The 21,658-nt window shown below is 48.1% G+C and overlaps 1 protein-coding gene and 1 long non-coding RNA gene across 3 annotated transcripts in view; one reads left to right on the top strand and one right to left on the bottom strand.

Annotated features, from left to right (window-relative positions):
- Nucleotides 1-21,658, top strand: part of LOC135806120 (uncharacterized) — an 87,537-nt gene that overhangs the window by 34,316 nt on the left and 31,563 nt on the right. For both annotated transcript variants that reach the window (XR_010551205.1, XM_065320272.1), the window contains exons 18-31: nucleotides 3,487-3,526; nucleotides 3,729-3,813; nucleotides 4,703-4,810; nucleotides 5,207-5,244; nucleotides 5,766-5,844; nucleotides 6,558-6,746; nucleotides 10,302-10,408; nucleotides 15,261-15,357; nucleotides 15,938-16,035; nucleotides 16,323-16,439; nucleotides 16,672-16,785; nucleotides 17,161-17,254; nucleotides 20,791-20,865; nucleotides 21,102-21,154. Coding sequence is in view for 1 of the 2 variants with exons in the window: in XM_065320272.1 (XP_065176344.1) it covers nucleotides 3,487-3,526; nucleotides 3,729-3,813; nucleotides 4,703-4,810; nucleotides 5,207-5,244; nucleotides 5,766-5,844; nucleotides 6,558-6,746; nucleotides 10,302-10,408; nucleotides 15,261-15,357; nucleotides 15,938-16,035; nucleotides 16,323-16,439; nucleotides 16,672-16,785; nucleotides 17,161-17,254; nucleotides 20,791-20,865; nucleotides 21,102-21,154 (1,294 nt within the window). In the remaining variant the exon portion in view is untranslated. The remainder of the gene's footprint in view (nucleotides 1-3,486; nucleotides 3,527-3,728; nucleotides 3,814-4,702; nucleotides 4,811-5,206; nucleotides 5,245-5,765; nucleotides 5,845-6,557; nucleotides 6,747-10,301; nucleotides 10,409-15,260; nucleotides 15,358-15,937; nucleotides 16,036-16,322; nucleotides 16,440-16,671; nucleotides 16,786-17,160; nucleotides 17,255-20,790; nucleotides 20,866-21,101; nucleotides 21,155-21,658) is intronic.
- LOC135806121 (uncharacterized) lies at nucleotides 12,827-14,087 on the bottom strand. The gene is made up of 3 exons (XR_010551206.1): nucleotides 13,701-14,087; nucleotides 13,443-13,608; nucleotides 12,827-12,910 (listed from the first exon to the last, which is right to left on the bottom strand). It is a non-coding gene; the product is annotated as an uncharacterized LOC135806121 (long non-coding RNA).

The following is a 21,658-nucleotide window of genomic DNA, read 5'->3' as shown; positions in this document are numbered from 1 at the left end:
ACGTGCATCGGTATGTTGTGTATCAGCAATGGGAAGGATTGAAGGATTGAGGGGTAATTTTTGCTGGGTTACATTCCGATGACATACTGTATTCTCGCGAACTAGCGCCGATGCGCTTAGACATTTCGAACCCATTAAGAGGTGAGGCGCTCGTTACACTGCGGCACTTATTTTAGAGAGGCTATTAGATGCATGCCCATAATCTAATGACCAAGAATACAGTTTCAACATGGTTTTTGACGTTCAGGGAATTTAGTCAACAATTACTTAAAAATTACAGCAATCCTACTGGTACCGGCATTACAGATGAGCGGAGCGATGCAGCAATAGCAATATATCACACCATAGAAGTTAAAATTGTGCATGCTAACTAACGTTAACCCGACTGCTGCATGGACGATAAGTGCTGCGAATAGTGATCATGCGCCCTGGCCTGAGTAGCTCGCTTGGCTAATGAAAGTCTGCCGACCTGGGCCACATTATGTTGCTAATGCATGCACAACCCCAGTCACAGCGCGCAAGTTGGTTGAGTTTGGCCGTCAGGAGGCCAGCGCAAGGTATCCGGGGCGCGGGTCTGATTCCAGCGAGGGGCAATGTGGTACCCCGCAGCGCAAGGGTAGCGTGATACCCTAAGCCAACGTGCGCGCTGCATGAGTAGCGTGATACTCGCTGAGCGCTTTTGCTGTTGCCTAGCAACGCGTTTCTGTCTTTCCTGGGCCCCCAACGCATGTTGGGTGGCCCTGCGCATGACTGCACGTTGTCATAGCAACCTTGGAAACCTCAAGCCGGTTACCTGGTTACCAACAAGCTAGGAATCAGACCAAGCCGCCGAATGCCCCCGCCGGCCCCCGGCGCTTCATTGCAATTGAATTAATATTTGTCCAGAATAGTGAGCTAGGACAGATCAAGAGGCGTGGGTGGGAGGGAGAAATTGCAAAACAGTTGGATGCACGCAGCAGCACAGCTAGCAAGAGAAAGAGCCGTGGATGGGTTTGTTCCTGTTTTTGATGGCTGTGGCCATCCGTTGGCCCAGCGGTCTCGTGTGAGTACGGTGTTTGTTTGTGCTGCCAGCTCGCGCCCGGCATTTGTTTGCGCTGGCAGCTCGGGCCCGGTGCGCGAGTGAAACCGAACCGTGACAAAGGCTTTCGCTCTTTAGTGCTATTGACTGGCTTTTCATACGATGCCTATTGATGTCTAGAGACATGCTGTTTAGCCTTCCCCTAGTACACATTCACGGGGCTTTGTTGAAGTTCGTGCCGTGAACTGCCAAAGGGAATTGTTTGAATGGTGCTGGGGCGAGTGCGACATTACGGCGTCCCTGCAGCCGGCCTAATCGCGTTTGTCGCCACAACCGATTTTATGTGGACACAATCATGCACGTAAGGATTTGGCAGCATTCCATGGTGGTATGTGCCATGCCAGCGCTCTGCATAGCGGCAACACTGAGAGATCATTAATGCCAGCACGGTACACCCTTCCTCTGATGTAGCGCTTTTTATCAGTACGTCCACATGATGTAGCAGCACTGTGTTAAGGATGAACGGTGAACAGTTGGCGCCGATTGGCAAATTGGTGAGCCGCCAGACTCACATCTCATCGCTGCTGTTCTCAGGCCACACATACTGCAGGTATGTCCTCCTTCCGGATGCCGATCATAAAGAACGCTTTCCGGATGTCAGCTTGGACAGCAAAACGGTACTTGTGAAACCTGAGCTGGTCATTTGACGTCGCTGGCCAAAAGCATCCGCCATTCCGTTTCTTAGCCCTATATTTAATATATGAGGGTAGCAGCCTATGAAGACTGTACGAGCTTTGAACAAGTTACCAAGCTCCACAGCGTGCCCTTTCTTAGCCCCTGACTGACTGTGTTGTGCTTAGCCCCTGACTGTGTTGTGCTTAGCCCCTGACTGACTGACTGTGTTGAAGCATCGTCTCCCACCACACCACGGACTGCTTTAACAACTCCATAAACGTTGCTTAGGACGTTTAGTCAGCACATGCTTGATCTTCTTCCCTCTCCCCTGTAAACACCTCAGAAACCACTGTTGCACTGTCAACAATTCGCACGTGGAATTTGCTGCTCGCAAAAACAACCACTGGCCACAATTGTGTCGGCGAGCAGGTAGCCAACAGGGCATGCATGTTTAGTAGACCAGGTGTGGGTATCCACCATATGCCGATCTTCACCTCTTTCGTTAGAATCGTCTACGAAGATGGCAATGTCGTGATTACTGTGGTGGATAGTCTTTCCTTCAGAATGTCCTTGTCCACTTTTGCGAGCAGCAAATTCCACGTGCGAATTGTTGACAGTGCAACAGTGGTTTCTGAGGTGTTTACAGGGGCCTTGACCTGATAGTAGGGAGGTTTAGTTCCCACGTAACGGAAACGCGTACGTGGGTGATCCACGTAAATTGGATGAAGGGCATCCACGTTGCAATGTTGTGTTTAGTCACACGGAACAAACAAAAGCATGAAGCGAAAGGCCCAAACCTGGTCAAAGACGAAGCTACCCGGGCCTAAGAAGCTCATCGAATATTTTTATTTCGTGCTTCGGAAATTTCTTCAGCTGAGCACCCTCACAGCTCGCAAAATGCGCTCCATTCTGATTTTCACCCACGTTCTGGCGGAACGTGGGTGAGCCTCCATACACAGTATGTCGTGAATCAGAAAACGTCTGTACGTGGGTCACTGAGTATCACGTGGTACACACACGTAAAGTACCCACGGATTACGTGGGACTAAACCTCCCTAGTATGTGGTGACTCAGGTGAAGGGCTAATGCTGCCTTTTCGTTTGATGGTGGACACGAGATTTTTAGGATCTGACTTGCGCCATGACGCATGGGTAGTGCACTTCTTGTTCCGGGGGACATAGCAAGAATGATAGCTATGCTTCACTACGGAGGTGGAATCTTTGCTGTTGGCGACTGTCTCTCTTGCGGCGGCCGCCAATCTGGTGTCCTCTATTGGGCCATCGGCGGTGGGTGTGTATGTGGTTGACTCCCCTGCAGTTGCAACTGCACTTGTGACAACTGAGCTGGCCGGATGGGAGGCCGGACTGGAGGCTTCTTGATTCTCCTTAGCTGGTGGTAGACACTCTTCTGGTGTTCTCATGCCACATGATTTTACGCGGCAAATCTATGCATGCCACTCTTGACTCTCATCACCACTCTCATGCTTACCGCCTGACTCGCTGTCTGTACCACCGCCGTCACCCGTTTCCGCCACTGACTTGCCAGTTGCCACGTCTCCTGCCATTGTCCGTTTCACCTGCTGCAGTTGTGTCCGTTCTCATCAGCTCCGCTTCTTGAATCTGTCCATGTACGGGAATGTTTATGTCCTGTTGCCGCTAGCTGCTGCTCGTCTTGGTCTGTCAATTGATGTGTCGGCTGGTGGAATAGCTGTTCTTCGCTTAGCTATTAATATTAGTTGTTCAAAGTTGTCTGATTGCGTTGCCTTTTAACTGTGTTCTGGGTTTTCTTTGCAGATCCTGAGGAAGCAAGCAGGGTGGATGGAATGAAGCGATTGTAAGAGGCAAACCTTGTCTGGCTGCATGGTGTACGAGCATACAATTTCCCCGAATGCTGGCTAATTTGAAAAATCCAGATCTTTGACATGGTTGCACGGTCTTTACCTGTAGACGTATGTAGGTGGCTTTCTGACTGTCTATGCGTGTGTGTGCCTTCTCTGACCATTTGTTTGCCAATGTCGGCTGTTGCATCAATGCAGCACTTCATTGCCATTTGAAAATGGAAAGACTTTACGGGAGCTGAGTAACGTAGCACCAGCAATAGCAGACAGCAGCATTCTCTCGGTACGTGATATCTAATTTGCTCATGCGAGTACATGTACTAGTATATGCTGTGGTCAAAGTATATGTAACTTGACATAAGGACAGTATTGATGCTCTAATGCTCTAATGTTTAGCCCTTTCATGATGAAGGGCATGTATTTGCATTCCATTCTTTAAAAAACGCGTGCACATTTGAAAATACACATGATAATGCCAAAGGACGTATGAATTTTATGTTTATGTTCATTTGTACAGAGAACAAGCACGGTTCTGTAAACCTGGTGTCCTCTCTCCGATTGTTGCAAATGACAGCTCATTGGAAAACTGAGAGAACAAGCTTTTCAGCGGTGTATTGTTTGACACAGTGTGGTGCGGAATATTGGAGATCCAAAGAGAGAAGTTTGGATGCAAGAAAATTCTCGATGCGGAGGGCTTTAAATTGCAGTGCACCGTTGCATTCGAATGAGATCTTGGGCCGCTCGCCAAAACCGACGGTGCAATTGTCGGCAAGCCCCAAGGCCAAAAGATAGTGAGAACTCTCTAACCAGTACATGACATGTGTCCAATGCTCATGCGTATTGTAATAGCAAATAAAAGGGTTTGCAAACATTCACTGTTGGCCTGTGCTGTACGTCCTTACTCAGCTTCTCCAACTTTCCAGTCTTAGTCAGCGCTATTGCAAAGGATGGATGGTCCACACTTTGGCTGACCACTGCCGGCCAATGTATCCTGGACTGAAAACGAAACCAAAGCACGAAGTCAAAATAAATTGGAAATCTTCACCGGATCGATAGACGGCAGACGTTCATGTGTGTGTGTATGTGTGTGTGTGTGTGTGTGTGTGTGTGTGTGTGTGTGTGTTTGTGTGTGTGTGTGTGTGTGTTTGTGTGTGGTTTGTTTGCTTGTGAAGCAAATCAAGTTGGAGGTACAGCGGCTCACACCAATCGCTGACAGCAAGCTGACAGGCAGTGCGCTACGTGCAACGGCCTATTGCCGGCGTGGTGCTCTACTAATGAAAGTGAGTTTGGCATTGGTGTGACTTGAATGCTCTTTGCATGCATCCCAGCATCTTGTAGTATGCACAGCAGTGGCGGATCCAGTGATCTCTACAGGGGGGGGGGGGGGGGGGTTCCAGTAGTCAAAACTGAATAGCTGATACATTTACATGGACACGCATATGGTTGCCAGTACTACATTTACAAAATTTAGGGGGTTCCGCGGAACCCCTCCTGGATCCGCCCCTGCACAGTGCTCGTATATGAAATGAGATACTGAAAACATCAAGTTTTTGCCTTTCGACGTGTGGCATCAACAGCGCTATATCTCACAAGTGAGCCGGTTTGCTATGGCTATCCCAGCGACCTAGCACAATACGAGGCTGATTATTTTCATCTGTCTATTGTTGCTTTTACAGCTGGGTGAGCTACGGGAGTCATTCCATGATATGACCCGGTAAGTTTTTCAACTCTAAAGAGCAGTTCTAGTTTGAAATTACATGGGCAATATTTCATAGCTTTTCATTTACCCCACTGCGAGAACAGTTCTTTTGAAGAAAAAAAACTGAAAAAACGGAGGTGCAGAGTATACTAGGAGGCGTGTTGAACACTTCTGCCCGGTGGGCCAGTGCTATTTACTCTCATGTATGCCAGTCAGAGTGTGGTCTGCTTTACCCCATCTATCTCAGTACACATGACCTGTTCGGTGATGGGCTGTGTGTGTGGGTGTGCGTGCATGTTATGTGTGTGTGTGTGTGTGTGTGTGCATGTTGTGTGTGTGTGTGTGTGTGTGCATGTGCATGTGCGTGTGTGTGTGTGCATGTGCATGTGCGTGTGTGTGTGTGCATGTTGTGTGTGTGTGCACATGTGTGTATGTGTGTATGTGCACGTGTGTGTATGTATGTGTCTTGTACACGCACACACATGCATTGCACATGTGCATGTTTACCTGTGTGTGAACACTTGCGTACATCACAGGGCATTAGCGATTTGCCCGCACTTTACGGATGCTCTCTGGTATCGGCACTTGTTGTGGCTATTGCAGAATCAAGATGCTGTGAGTACACAGGGTGAATTTGTCTATTATTGCTCGTGCCCGCGTGCGAGCGCGTGTGTGTAAGTTTGTGTGTGTGTGTGTGTGTGTGTTTGTGTGTGTGTGTGTGTGTGTATATGTGTGTGTGTGTGCACGTGTGTGTGTGTGTGTGTGGCGTGCGTGTGTGCATGTGTGTCTGTGTGTGTGTGTTTCTGTGTATGTGTGTGTATGTCTGTGTGCGTGCCTGTAGTGTGTGTTGCTTGTACATACGGTATGCATGGCATTGGACAGAGTTGACATACCTGTACCCATCTGGTGATATTATAGCACCTTTCCCTGCATGGGTCTTGGCACTTAGGCTGCTACTGTTTGCACCTGCTTCCACGCACTGTTGCACGCTGCACTGCTGGACCTCTTGCGCCTTGCGCATAACGCTAGCACATTCACATGTCACCTCTCAAGCCGCCTTTGCAGCCAGCTTCCCTTTAAAGCCATTGCGTTTCACTGATCTATTCATTCCCATCTTTCGAAGAGTTGGTCTGCCTTGAGCAGGACACAACACCATCAAATTTGTCTGGCGACATTAGCTCGCTGCTCTTCTTCATCATCTACGCGTCTGCATGCGTGCATTATGTGTGTACACTTGTGGGTATGTGGGTATGTGGTATGTGGGTATTGCATGCAACACTAATAATTATACTGTTGTGTGTTTGTGTGTACCGGGTGTGTCTTGTTAGGAAGCTTTGTCAGACCTGAACAACATGATATTTCATGATGGAAGCAGTGTTCGGGCGTACCGCGCTCGTGGTGACCTCAAGCTGAAACTTGGCAAGCTGAGCGATGCCGTCCTGAACTATACGTCAGCCATCAGCCTCGCACCGGATGACCCTGAGCTGTACTTCCAACGTGCTCAACTGTACGAAACTGTAAGTACAAATCAAGAGGAGAGGATACACAGTAGTACCGAGGCAGTTTGTTTGAAGCCTCACAGAGTTTCATGCCGTGAGATCCATTATCAGGTGATCTTGGAAATTTGTGTTGTGCCCAACCACTGGGCACCCTGAAGGTAACTGGTAGACCCTGGTGCTCGAAAGTCCGACCTTTTTAAGTGCATTAAAAAAATTGCTCTGGGACCACGTGGCAGGGTAGTTTTCTCGCAGAATAATACTGCAGAGTCCCTGATGGAATTGCTTGTAAGCATGGAGGCTTGTCTAAGAGAAGGATTATCACCCGGGTAAGTTGCTTGAGTGAAATTTTTGGCAGGTATTTTTTCGTGGGATATTTGACATACTTTTTGGGGTACTTTTTGGGGTATCCTAATTCGGGACACCTAATAACTGTGTTGCATCCCTGCGCTCAGTGACCGGACCCAGAAGTCACTACGAGCGGCGGCGACGTAATAGACATGTGCGGTCTCATGACGAGCCCAGCACAACCCAGGGATCAACCAGTATAGCTTGCTTGGTCCAAGTTCAACTCCTCACGATCAACAGACAAGGACTGTCAGTTTTACGTTGTGAGTAGTCATTGCAAATCCGAGCTCAAAGTAAAGTTAGTGAACTAAGACTGGGAGCTGAGACTGAGTCTTCAACTGAACTTGATAGAGAGAGTGAGAGCTTCTTTTATAGCGCGTTTTACAGACATGGCGTGATCATTGGATGGAATGGTACGATTTATTTTCAGGAATTGGTAGAATAGTAGAACTGGCAAAACCGGAATGAAACTTCTTTTCCTTTTCTAATTCTTTCAGTGTTGTCACGAACTCATCACTGGGCAGTGACCTGGCTTGGCTAGCGGCAGATGGCAAGCGCTGCGGCTTCATCACTAGCTTGTGGAACAGGTCAGCTGTAGTCTGCGAGACCACTCTGGATAATACCAGCGACTGGGCGAGCAGAAATACTGCTGATGATTGCTGGTTGGCTGCTTCTACAGTGCTTGTTTTGCGTAATTTCCACGCGTCATAGTCGTCGTCATCCTCGCTCTCACCGTCAGTCTCACCACCGAAGTGGCGCTGAAACACTGAGTGTTGCTGCTCACTCCAACAATCGTTGCTAGCAGATATCCTGTGAACTGCTGCTGGGAGAAGGTTGCTGGCTGGTATTGCGGAGAGGTTCAGTGGTGACACACTAGTTACTCTGAAACTGGCTAACATAATTGTGGGTGTAATAGACTTGTGGAACGCATCAGTGAACGCTGGCATGAAGTCACTGATTGTCAGCTGATGGTTCGGCTTCACCTGTCGAATGGCTGTACTAGCAGACTGGTAATGTGCTCCAAGCGAGCTGAATACGGTGCGATCAAGCGGTTGTAACAAATGGGCGGTCTTTACCGGCAGCGCTAGCAGAATCACATTGCTCACCCCAGTTAGCTTGATTTGTTGAACTGAAATATGGCTGCTAAGGCTATCCATCAGCAGGAGCTCGGTCTTGTCACGTGACGTGCTGCTGCGCAATATCTTCGTGAACCAATCCATGAACAATGTCTTGTCCATGCTGCCATTTGCGCTCGTACTGCATAGTGTGCCAGGTGGCCCACTTGACGTTAGTGACGTCGATAGCTGTTTCCGCTTGTATATTATTTGCGGCGGAAGATGGTTCCCGCAGCGCTTACGCACATGTTCGCTGTGATGTGATCTTGTGACTTTCTGTGTTGCTGGCTGAGGTTCCGCTGTCTTCTGCTGGCTACTACTTTCCGTGGTGCGGGGTCCAGGTCGAAGCCTTTCTCATCGACATTCCATACTGAACTGGTGTCTACTCCATGCTTCTCTGATATTGCTTGAAGCAGGTCGTAGAACTGGTGGAGGATTGCCTCGGATGCATTTCTGGCTTGCCCCACATCCAGGGATCTCGGTGCCCGAGTGCATAGTTCTGGGTGGCTGCGCTTAAAGCCTCTCCACCAGCCTTTGCCCGTTGCTGCAGGTGATTCCCGTTCGGACTTGAGCACTTCGCCTGCTAGTGCTTGTACTGTGTCTGGAGTCCTACACATGCACAACGATGACGAAATATAGCTTAATTTCACGTTTTGCTATTAGAGGTTGTGAATGCCTCTGTTACAGACTGTGTTACTTCGAAGTACAGGTCAAACAGATTTCCTTAAGAAGTTCCTGCCGCTAATGCACGGAAGGCACGGTCACATCCCAGTACAGCTGGGGTCGCAAACGGCTGGTTGGCAGTACAGATAATGTGCTGGTACGTCACCAGCTCCAGTGCTCGGAAGGGTGCATTTTTCAGTACACAGGCCGTATAGATGGTGTAGGCCTCCAACCAGGCAGTGAAGTCAACAATGGAGCGCTTCTTCGTCACACATAAATTGAGGGACACACGCCGGCCCTCTCCCTTGGTGGTGCTGAGCTCCAAGGGCTTGGACCCTGCGCCCACATTCTCCGGGAGGAGATCCTCCAGATCAGTGTATTCGCTGTGTGTGATTTGTTCAAGTAACTTACACGGGACCGTGGGAACAATGGAGCATGGGCACTGCTGTCGGAGGCAGCGCCGGTTGTATGACGGAAATGCCCATGAGGCCGGAGTCAACCTGCGGAAGGTGATAGGTGACGATGTTGGACGTGGTTTCGACCACATCTGCCACTGATGGGACCGCCGCCTGATGGCCGTCCGGATCCGGGAGAACTGCGATTCGTTCTTCAAGGCGCTCGACTCGAGCCAGCAGGGGGTGCAGGGTTGTCGACACGTATTGTGCATGTCTGTTTACTGTGTTCATGCATGAAGTCAAATCCACACAGTGGCCTTGTCGCAATGTCAGGGCTGTTTCACAACAATAGTTCCCCTACTAGAGTAAATCTGACTACGATCAGTACGATGTGTAGTAATCAGTGGTGATGCATTCCGTTCAAATAACAGTATAGCTGAGCTACAAGCGCGTCATCAAAATCACTTTCTAAGAAATAATGCGTAGGTCCATAAAACAGCGCGAAACCAAATTTTCAAAACGTCCTATACAGTTGACAGCAACATATAGGTGGCAAAAGGTCAGTCAACTGGTTGCTTACTTCTGCTTATCCCGAAGCCTCTCTCCGCCATTGACTTGCAATACTCAGTCAAGAGATCTTCCTGAGGACCTGACAAAACCTTTGGCCTCCCCATTGTAGAGGAGCTGTCATGCATACGATCAAGAGTACATAACCAAGAGTGTGCAACTCCAATCTTGAGCTGTGATGGGTTCACCCACGGTGGATTTTTTATTGCGTCGTTCTTTGGCAGAAGTATGATGAAGTGCGTATGCTTTCGTAGAAAACTTAAAGTTGACCCATTCACTACCACAAGCTAGGATATCACCTTTTTATGGATGGACTGTAAAGTAATTGTTCGATGCCTTTTCACCTGTATGGACTTAGCATACCATGGCCAGACTTCGAGCACTAGGGTCTACCCGTTTCTTGCCAATGTTCTTCCCTGTTATGCCTATCGGTGCTGATTTGGCGTCTCCGTTGTTTCCGTTGCCGCTACCTCATTCCTTCCCTGCAGACAAAGGAGATGGGGTTCGCGATGGCGGACTATGAACATGTTGTGAGCCTGCAGCAAAGCAGCACTGAAGCGCTGTGGAGACTGACTCGTTATCTTTTCTCCAACGGGTGAGTGACAGCATGTTTGTGTTGGTTGAGCTTCTTGAGTGGCCACTACAGCATGTCAAATAGTGCATGGGAGTAAACTCGGATGGAGAGCTAAGGATTAAGATTAGAATTAAAAACTTATAAAACTTGTAAACTTGTGGTCTCTAGTTTTTTTAAAGTGTATGGGATTGTCATAATTATTTGATGGATCCAGTAGTCAGTCCTGGAGATGTCCTAGATAGGACATCACGGAACCCAGCATGCCCCAGCATACATACTATGCTGTTCCCATAGTAATCGTGACACGTGACTCAAAACTTTGTGTCGCGGCCGAGGAAGATGAACATGTCGCACTCAAGCGCAACGAAGGCCTTTCGTCTCAAAAGCAATTAGTTGTCGTTCTCCTGGCGGCTTGCCTCAAGCGAGTCGAGATTCGTATCTTGCCTCTTGCCTTCACGAATTTTATTTTCCTTGTTGTGGAGTACGCCTGGACAAAGGAACTGGCAAGCGAATCGTTTTGGTCGCATTGAAAATTGCAAGTGCACAAGAGGATTGGCGAAGCAATTTGTGTTCGCACTTTCAGCAGAGCAGTAGCTGCTGCTGCGATAAAGCTTTTACTTTCGCCATTGGTTTCAGGCAGCAGAAGGATCTGGCTGAAAGCGATGGCGATACGTCCATGACCACCACGTCCTGGGTTGATATCCAAGAAAGACCGTCCAAGGTCCAGTTTTAGCCGCAAGAGCTGTCGTATCCAAGAAATCAAAAACGCCAACAGCAAGCTTTGGCCAAATAATATCTTCCAGGTAGTGATTTACGCGCCTAGCGCCTGCTGCCTCGTCTTCCTCCTCTGCATGGCCAGGTTTGGGGCGAAATGAACGCACGGGGCGTGAAGAAACATTCCAAAGGCAAAACATTCAAATAATTACTAATTAGAACCAATCGTTTCCGAAGAAGCGCCGCGTGGCTACGAGAAACCCCACATGAAATCCCCAAACGAAAACGGCCATTCGTTCGGGTGTTCGATGGCGAATCGAATATACACTACCTCAATCCCCGCCGATGTCTGATATTCTCCGCCTATGGGGCTGTTAAGTGTGACGTCACGGCTCCTTCGATACGCATAGCAACGGAGAGCACTGGGGACAAACAAAAGTCGCGTCCTCTGGATGGAACCAGATGTCAAGGGCAACAGCATCTAAATGACTGGAGAGACAGTTGTTTTTCTTTGCTTTTTCTTGAAGCGATTGTTGTCGCTCTTTACTCCTTGTTTTTTCCTCTACAAAACTCCTGTAGTCGTCGAGTGCCTTCATGATGGCTGTGAAATTGGCTGCCCACAGTAAAACTCCGTGTTTGAGAGTGCTTTGAAGATGTTTCGCGTCCTGATGGATCAAAGTATGAGCGCTCCTTGTGGATTCGATTATATATAGGTGAGTTGTTCAAGAAATCAGTGTCTTCTTTCTGTCTCTGCCCTCACGCTGGCACAATATCAGCCTCTATATCCATGACAGCTCGTACCTCCCGTAAACTGCATGACTTAGATATATTTTCGCCCTCCGTGGTGATTGAAGACCCATGGAAGAATTTATTATGTTCAGAATGATGTCCTAAGAATATAAAATAAAATAATTCTAGGGAATTGTCATAGGGTATTTTTGGAAGGATGGAGACAGAGAGAGAGAGAGAGCACTGTTTGAAGTGTTTGTCTCACTGTAATTACTCCAGATTATTGAATGTTGTATGATCTACTCTATATTTTCCATAATGGCTTTTCCTGATTTGCGGGATCTCTTCTTTTGCTGTTTGCGTGTTTACAGGAAGTGGCTGTCTGGTGTAACTGCACCAGATCCTGGGGAAATTAAGTCAGATGCAGAGGCAGGGTCGTCCAGTGATGCAACACTGTCGTTCTGTGTGCAACGTTACCACTAATACCCCCGGCGAAAATACAAAAAAGACAAACACGTGAAAAGACTACAGTATTGACCGTTCTGCTAATAAATGCATGACTGCTCCGACAGTCGATAATCGAAACACAGAGCACCAGCATGATGTTTTCATATTGGGAACCACACAACAGCTCAATTCTCAAGCCCAAAAATTGATGAATACAAATACTGAGCGACGCAACAAGAGGTCATCCGGCAACCAAACAAACCTGGGTCTAATGCACTGAATAGTCCTGAAATACGCAGGCCAGACAAAGCAGTGCAAGCACATAATGTTACAAGGTACATGCATTGCAGAACAAAGTGTAACCAAAGATACACAGGGTTATAGCTGCACACTTGTGCATGTGCTCGCTCAGCCCAAGAACGCACGATCATGATGATAGAAACAATCCGGGGGAAACACGCTAACACCGAAGTAAGCATCAACACGTAAATAGTGCAGCTCTGAAAAAATTACATTGACATGAACATTGGTGTGTCGAGTAGTATCATGCTTGAATAATCATCCAACCAAGACTTCATCAGGTCCCAGACGCTGAGATCGCACGCCGAATGTGAAGTTCGTCTAGCCTTGAACCTGTCGCACAAGGCACACATATATGGCAAAATGACATCCACTCTGATTATTTCCAGAGGCCAATCATGACAGAACACAGAAATGAAACCACGGGCTCAACCAAGTAAACGCAAAGGAAGTTAGTCAAAATAATCCATGCAGTGCTCTTTTAATTGCAGCGCTGATTGCAGTGTTGCGTCATAGCCCGATACCCGCTGAGCACAGACACAACTCCATTCGTCAGGGGCAAGACATACTCTTTTGGAATAAAGTCATAAAGTACAGCGTTCCAATGACATTACGGACACCTCGTGTAAATGCATGGTCTGTTCATCTGGCCGACTTGGCCACGTATGAGAGTGTGTGCATGTACATGCGCGCGCGCAAGCGCGCACACACACACACCATGTATTCGGTGCGTATGGTGTACCAGTTGCGGGACAATGAAGATGGAATCATTATCATGATGTTACATGTACATCTACAGTGTATGTTTGAGTGTAAAGTAAATTTTATTTTATTGCACATTTCTTCGACACAACTAATTACTTACTTCACATGTTCGCATTTCTCATAATCGATCCACCTGCACTCCGTATCAGTCGAGGAAAAATTCTCCCAGATATACACTAGTCACCACAGCCATGTGATGACATTGGGATGGGCCCCAAGCAGTGCACGATTGCACTCTCTAGTTACAATAAATTTGGCCAGATTATCTGTGAAGACAAAATGCAATGCATAGCGCCAATCGATGGATGAAGAGAGAGTTTGTAAATACCCATATCTTTCCACTTGTTCAGGAGCTTACCTTTTGGAGTTCACATCGTTTACACGATCTCTCATGCTGTCTTGCACCTTGGTTTTGTTGACCATGGATACGCCAACCCAGAAAACATTCTACAGGAGCTACTAATGCAGAGCGTTTTTCACGCTCGATCTCGGCGATCTACCTTGTCACGCCAATAAAATCCTCCATGACACTTGCTACAGTCACAAGAGACGTCTCAGTAAGGTAATGAGCACGACAACATCGTCGAGATCAAGGACAAAGAGAAAACAAAACACTCACTGAAAACAGCAAAGAAGAAACGAAGAAATGTACACGATTCCTATATGTTGCCACTGACAACTGGGTCGGTGGAGACGACGCTACTTTTGTTTGTCCCCAGTGGGATCGTTGTTATGCGTATCGAAGGAACTGTGACGTAATCACTTAACAGCCCCATTCCTTCAAACTTGACCAATTCGGAAAGAAATCCATCGCCATTACGATCGTGCATCCTCCACATACATTCAGAAATGCTCACGCAGCACTTCTTTTCATCGCGTGTGCGCGACCGACGCTTCCATGACAACTCTGGGACAGGTAACCAATCAGACTCATTCAGAGTGCGATGTCCTAGATAGGACATCTCCCCGACTGGTAGTAGTGTCAGTCCCTGGGCCATACCAGTATCTGATCTGCTCTGCTGTCTATTGTGAGTGTGTTTCTGTTCTAAAGACAAATAGACCGTTGTGGGAGTGTGTCAATGAAACAACTTCGAAAACAGGAACAGAGCGGAAGCTTCTTCATCTTTTATTGAGCTTCTAGGCGTATGGTTGGACGAGAAGGCAGAAACGCCTGTGTATCTGGTGAAGAAAAACAAACGAGCTGATCATGAACATACATATGCCTCTGCCTTTCAATTCCAGTAGAGAGGGAATAAATTTGTAATCCTGAGAAGAAGAAAAAAGAATCACCAAGAAACTAAAGTACATGTAAACGTAGCAGGTCATGGTAGAGGCTCTATCTTCTTTCAGACATTGCTAAACTGACCTGTGTGTTGCCACGTTCCTGACATGTCTCCCTGCGAATTAGCAAACAGGCTAGTCATTCTGATCAACAGTTGTCCCAGCACCGGGCAGCTAATTCTTGCCATGGTGCAGAGATGTAGTGCTGAATCTCAAAAGCAGAACTTCCAATCTTCAAATGACCGCCGGTTTGCCTAACATTGGCCGATGCACGTCATTGAAAGATGCTCAGACAGCTCATACTTGCCTATGAAGCTACTTCATTTTAAGTGTTGTGGTGCAGGTGCATCACATGCCAGGAGAATGAGTTGTTTGTTGCGGCCTTCATATGAAAGTGGTCGATACCTGTGCATGCTCAGTGTGACATCTGTTCAAAATAGGTCGCTGACGATAACCATATTTTGTCATGAGGCATCTGATCATCTCCTTTCCTGCTACTTGTTCAACTTCATCTCATTGTCACTGCATGCAAGTTCAAACTGTACGTATACCTTTGTCTAAATCTGTGTGTGTGTGTGTGTGTGTGTGTGTGTGTGTGTGTGTCTTATGTTGTGTTTGTGTCATGGTGGATCTCAAGCCGCTATCGTGAATGCCTGGATGGTCTGACACTGCTAGTCGAGCAGACCAATGACAAGGAAGCATACTTGTACCGTGGACAGGTCTTTGTTGAACTGGTATGTACTTGTACCGTGGACAGGTCTTTGTTGAACTGGTATGTACTTGTACCGTGGACAGGTCTTTGTTGAACTGGTATGTACTTGTACCGTGGACAGGTCTTTGTTGAACTGGTATGTACTTCAGAGTATAGTGAACTACCATAACTGCTACGTACTATAACAATGGGTAAGGCTTGTGACCGAATATGTTTGCATTTTAGACATTGAGACTGGTGTGCAGCATTCAAAGTTGCGATTCGGCGCCTCTCGCAAAAATCGCATGCATTTTGCAAGTTTTCAAAGTTTGCAAATTGACGTCTCTCGGAAAATCGCAAACATCTCAACTTTGCAATCATTACCCGTTTTACAGTCTACTGCAGGATGTGGCATGAATAGCTGCAGTTCACAGGCCAGAGAAATCAGGTAGAAACGACTTATCAATTTCGATTTATCTTCCGTTATGCATGACGCAACTGGCCCTTGGGATATGATAATAGCGAGGCAATGCATGGTTGAAGTGTCATCAGCGCAGGATAGCATGCATGTGTGCTGCATGTAATTAAATTTACCATCTACAATTCTACATTGCATGCTGCAGGGTCAGCCTACAGATGCCGTGAAGGACTTCTCATCAGCGATAGCACTGGATCCAGACTGTATTCTAGCATACTATTACCGTGGTCGTATCCTGATGAAGTAAGTAGTTCTATCACATCCATTGTGTGACTCTAGCTTCTAGAAGCAGTATATCTGTTTTTCGTTGGTAGATCCGGTTGTTATTTACTCCCTGTGTGATGCTGGTATGGTAGACTTACTCCTGTCGCTGTGTATGTAGCTCACTCATAAATGACCCACACCCATGCTGCTAACAGTTACTTCAATAGTGGGAAACTAGCTGCACCACTTGCTAGTTTATCAGACTTGCTTATTGATAACTCTTCTTCTCGGTGTGTGTGTGTGTCTCTCTCTTCCTATTTTTGTAGAGCCCACTGGGAGCGTGCACTGAAGGATTTCAGCATGGCACTGCTCCTGGATCATGAAGTCAGCATAAGCGGAGAGGTGTTCCTCCACCGTGGTGTGATCTATGCCCTGCATCACAGGTAGGTACACACTAACATTGCCTGCATCACAGGTAGGCACACACTAACATTGCCTGCATCACAGGTAGGCACACACTAACATTGCCTGCATTGCAGGTAGGCGCACACTAACATTGCCTGCATGTATACAGGTGGGCGCTGTGCTAGTCCCGCTGAACTATGTTCGATATGTGCATGATTCATTGTGCAATGTATTTGTGATTTTCTGTGTTTGTGAAAATTCTGTTTGCAGATTTGACGAAGCAATACGTGACTTCAAATCTGCTGTTACAACCAACTCGCAGGATGCCTCCGCTCTGGTTTGCTTGGGACTGATCTACAAGAATTACAAACATGACACGAATGAGTAAGACAGTGCATGCATTGGCAAGTCCAACATGCCGTACTCGGAGAGATAGCCTGTTCTTTTGTTTTAAGGCAAATGCTAGACTCTTTCAGCTATCCCTTGATCACAGTTTTTTGTTACTTATCAATTTTTTGCCAATTTCTTGTAGGTGTTATGGTGCCTGTGTACTATTGAGCTGCACATGTACAGTCTGTGTGGATGACTGGATGTGTATGTGACTTGTGTACGTATGAGCATAATTATAGGCATTGCTATGCAGGTAGCTGTACGTAGTGTTACAGTTAACTGATGATGGAAGGTTGTATGTACATTGCAATGCCAATCACTTCTAACACTGGGCCTGAAGGATTGGTGTGACTCTCCCCTTTTCTACAGGGCAATGCGATACATAAACATGGCAATCGTATGCAAGCCGACCTATGACAGGGCACACGCATGCCGTGCACATCTGCACAGCAGTCTCAACGAGGTAAGCATGGGCAGGGAGATTCGACCCAGTGGCCAAAGAAAATGAAGGAAAATGAAGGAAAATGACATGACCGGGAGCAGCATGCATTTGGCGCATCTTTTGCATCATCTGCGCTCTCCGGCGCTGGTCACACAGCTGTTTTGTACGCACCACTTATCAGTATGGTGGCACTTCGTCTGGTTTATCTTGAAAAATCGGTAAAGCTGCTTGAGTGCCAAATTCCTTTGAATTTGGGACGAATGCAAGTAGTATGTGTCGAGCCGGTTCTACGACTGGCACATGCCCCTGCCCGAAAAATAGGGTATTATTGATAGTACCCCATTTTGGGGTAAAAACCGGGCGCCCTGCTTTTTACTTGAAAATGATTGGTGGAGGGTGGTGGAGGGGTAAGACCCTTTGATTCTGGAATGTGATGGATTATTGATAAAAAATGAATGAAAACGCATAGATCTGCGTTATTTTAAATGTGGGCTTAGCGCAGCAAAGCCTAGTTAGCTCGGGCACACGCATGCTGGTGGTGGAGTGCTGCGAGCACGTGGCATGTGACCACCTCGTGGCTAAGCCGCGTGCTCAGCATGTGGCCTGGCAAAATTTTACGGACAATCGTAGATATGGCTTCTAATTTGGAGACGTGTTTTGCTGAGCTGTCTTTGTGCGAAGGAGTGTTCTTTGCAGTTGCAGCTTGTGCGTCAAGTCGTAGATTTTTCCTTCCGAGGTTTTTTCCTTTCCTTCTTTGCTACGATGAGCACCAGACGTGTCGCGACCCACAGCATGCCTGCTCGAGCAGCTCCTGCTGCTGCTGCACCCCCTGCTCCCCCGGCCACGCTGGCTTCGGCGTCCAGGTTTTCTCCCGGCCAAATGGCGACCCTTCAGGCCCTGATCGCCACATCTGTCCAGGCGGCTGTTAGAGCCGTCGCCCCTGCAGCCTCGGGTCAGGCGGAGACGACACGCCGTCCGTCCCGCCCGGCTGCCTCCACCAACACTGCCGATCCCCGGGTACAGGTGGAGGAGTCGCTTCCCACAGGTACGGGTGTGAATAGTCAGAGTAGTAGATCTACACGTGTGCCTACTAGCTCCCTTACCCCTGTAGCTGCGTCGAGTGTCTCCCCCTAGTGGTGTGACTACCCTTAGCTCTTATGTGCCCTTCTAGTTTGAATTGGTTGTGAATATCTCTAGCAATCTTGCATACAATGTGTGTAACCCTAGTGCGGTCAATGTCAAGTCCAGTAATGGCGTGACAGACCATGTACCCCGCAGTATGTACAACAAGGTGCTGCGTGGGGAATATGTGGAGCTGACGTTGTTCCTCATCCCCCCCCCCCCCTCTTTCGGACAAGCCAGCCGCAAAGCGAGTCCGGGTGTCAGAGGACAGCGGCCAGATGGTGCTCTCCCCGTCACTGCCATTACGCCGCAAGCTCGAGAACCTGCCCGTTTGGCTGGAGGCATGGTCAGTGTATTGCGCATTGATCTGTGGCACTCAACCCATGAAGGCGGTGTCGCTGCTCACCTGCCAGTTGCGCATTATTCAAGCGGCAAAACGCTATCGGTGGCTGTCGGTGTGCCAATATGACGAGGCATACCGACGTAAACTCGCCCACAGCCTCACCGTGCAGTGGGATGTAGTGGACCAGGACCTCTACACACGCGGCCTCCGCTTGCACCTCCCGGGACCAAAGCAAGCCCGGCGCGACCCAGCCAGCGTGCGAGCTGTACAACAAGGGCCAGTGTAATTTTCGCAGCTGCCGATGTTGCCACGTCTGCTGCTTTTGCGGAGCTCTCGACAACATCACCACCCGGTGCCGGCTAGTCTGTATCCTGCCTTATCCACGCACATGCCTCACACTCATGTTGTTTCTAATGCATTCGTGTCTGAGCCGCACGCACATACACACCCGGCCCTACCCACACACACACTCCTCACACTCCAATTGTTCTTGATGCATTAGAAATTGAATTATACGCACACCCTGATCCTGCATTTGTCACTCATTTGTTAGATGGTTTGCGCTATGGTTTTAGAGTTGGCTATGACGGTCCCCGTCTTTCTTTGCTGTGTTAGAATCTTGCTTCGGCATTTGTTTCCCTGAGATTGTTTCAGCTTGCCTCGCTAAGGAGGCTCAGCTTGGCCATACGGTCGGTCCATTTCTGCAACCCCCGTTCGTCAACTTCCGTTCGGCTGGCATCGGTGTCATTCCGAAGAGGTCGGGTGGCTACCGCCTGATAGTGCATTTTTCAGCGCTGGCAGGCGCTAGTATCAACGATGGCATTCCCGAAGAGCAGTACAGCCTCCAGTACATCACTGTGGACGTTACTGTGGCGCACGTTATCCGTCACGGCAAGGGCGTGCGAATGTACAAGGTGGATATCCGCCACGCGTTCCGCAACACCCCTGTCCACCCACATGATTGGCCGCTATTGGGATGGTTTGGGACAGGCAGTATTGTGACAAGGCCCTGCCATTCGGGCTGCGGTCTTCCCCAGCTCTCTTCAACCTGCTGGCAGATGCGCTATGTTGGATACTCCGGCACAATTATTCCCTGGACGACCTCGAACACTATCTGGACGACTTCATCGGCGTCGCCCCGCCCTGCCCAGCTCCTCTCCGCTGTCATCTACCGCAGCCATTCAACAGGCTACGCCGTTGGCCGTTTTCGAGAACTTTGGCGTTCCAGTGGCTACCGGCCAGGATAAGGTCGCCCCTCCAACCACTGTGACGACTGTGTTGGGGATCGAAGTCGACAGTGTGGAGCAGGTGACCCGGCTCCCCCAGGACAACTTGTCCGCCCTCCACACACTCCTCACGGGAAGAATTCTTCACCAGAACCTCCACAGGTGTAAACCTACCAGGAACCAGATGATCTAAGTGCTAAGCAAATTGGGAGTCACTTTAGAAGCCCCTGCTTCTACGCAACATAATTATTCACACAAGCTCCTCTTGAAAAATGAAAAATGAGTCTCAAATAGCGAGCCAGAGACCCAAACAAAACGGGCGAAGTACGAGAGTCAAGCTTGTGCCATGTGGAGTTCGAACCTCGAGAGTTTAGGTGGAACCCGGGCGAGCCAAAAAAGAGCTCGAGTTCGGCAGAACCCAACAGTATCTCTAGTACGATTGGCAGCAATCCTGAATTCCTGATTAAATCTGGTGCAAAACCGGTGTTAACCGACATATTAGGTGAGGGAAAATCACGTAAAACAACCGTGGTCAGCTGGTGCATAGATCATCATGGTAAATTCATTTTCTCTTTTCCCAGGAAGCTCATGATTGTGAAGATTGAGTGAATGGAACTGAAGTTAAAACCCAACGAACATGAACATAATTATGCGTATGTTCGACATTTCTGTGGCTCTCAATGCGCTTGAAACATACCTGGTATTGGCACATATGGTTGCTGCACAAGCTGGGAGAATGGTAAACCACACTTGTTGCATACTTCTCATCCTGTTCCCTACCACCATGCGGCCACTCTTCAGTTGATGGAGTTAACACCTGCATTCGAATGTGCATATCTGATGTTTTTTTAACTGTGCGAATACAGAGTCGTGCAGCTGTGATCGACTACACTAAAGCTATTCTACTGCAGCCATGTGTACCGCAGTACTGGCTATTCCGGGTATGTACCGCAGCTGTACACACACATTGCACTGTACCCAGCATACACTGCACTGTAAGCATACAGTTTGGGGTCAAGTTGTGGGTGAATGTTAGACCACAGGCCATGCAGCAAGTTTGTGTATGATGGCTCTACCGGTAGGACCGGGGTCTATGCAAGCTATCATTAAAGTGTTCAATGCTAGAAACTGATATGTACACGACTGGATTCTCTCATCCGGCGTGTGTGTTTTACAGGGGCGGTTGCTTCTTTCGCTGGACAAGCAGAAATTGGCGCAGAGTGATATATGGTTAGTCTTCTGGCCAGATGACTTGCTGCTGATATCTCTTCGATTTCTCCGAGATAAGTACTATAGTGTAGTATGCCCTGTTGATCAATACCGGTATGTACATTCCATGTGCTGTTGATCAATACCGGTATGTACATTCCATGTACTGTCAGTATCGCCTATAGCGTTGGTGTTTGATTTTGAGCATTTTATCACAATAAGCGATATATTACTATGACCGATACTGCATGCAATGTATGCGAGTGGGGTGTCAAACGACTCAGCGCGCCGTGCACATACGCACTACATACATGTACAATGTCATGTAGCTGGCTGTAGCTCCTGACACACAAAATCAGCATTTCCTCATGATGGAGGCATATTTTGGCAACTTGTACAAGCAAAACTCACCAAACAACACTCACTGGACAAGTTCTTCACGAAGAAGTAACACCCTGTTCTCCTCTGACATCGCTTGATTTTACATCAGTCACTATAACCGATGCAAAAATAGTGTAATACACG

This window comes from Sycon ciliatum, chromosome 1, assembly GCF_964019385.1.
Source record: "Sycon ciliatum chromosome 1, ocSycCili1.1, whole genome shotgun sequence".
In the NCBI taxonomy this organism is placed as follows: domain Eukaryota; kingdom Metazoa; phylum Porifera; class Calcarea; order Leucosolenida; family Sycettidae; genus Sycon; species Sycon ciliatum.
Note: the sequence above shows the minus strand (reverse complement) of the source record. Positions and strands in the feature narration are given on the sequence as shown.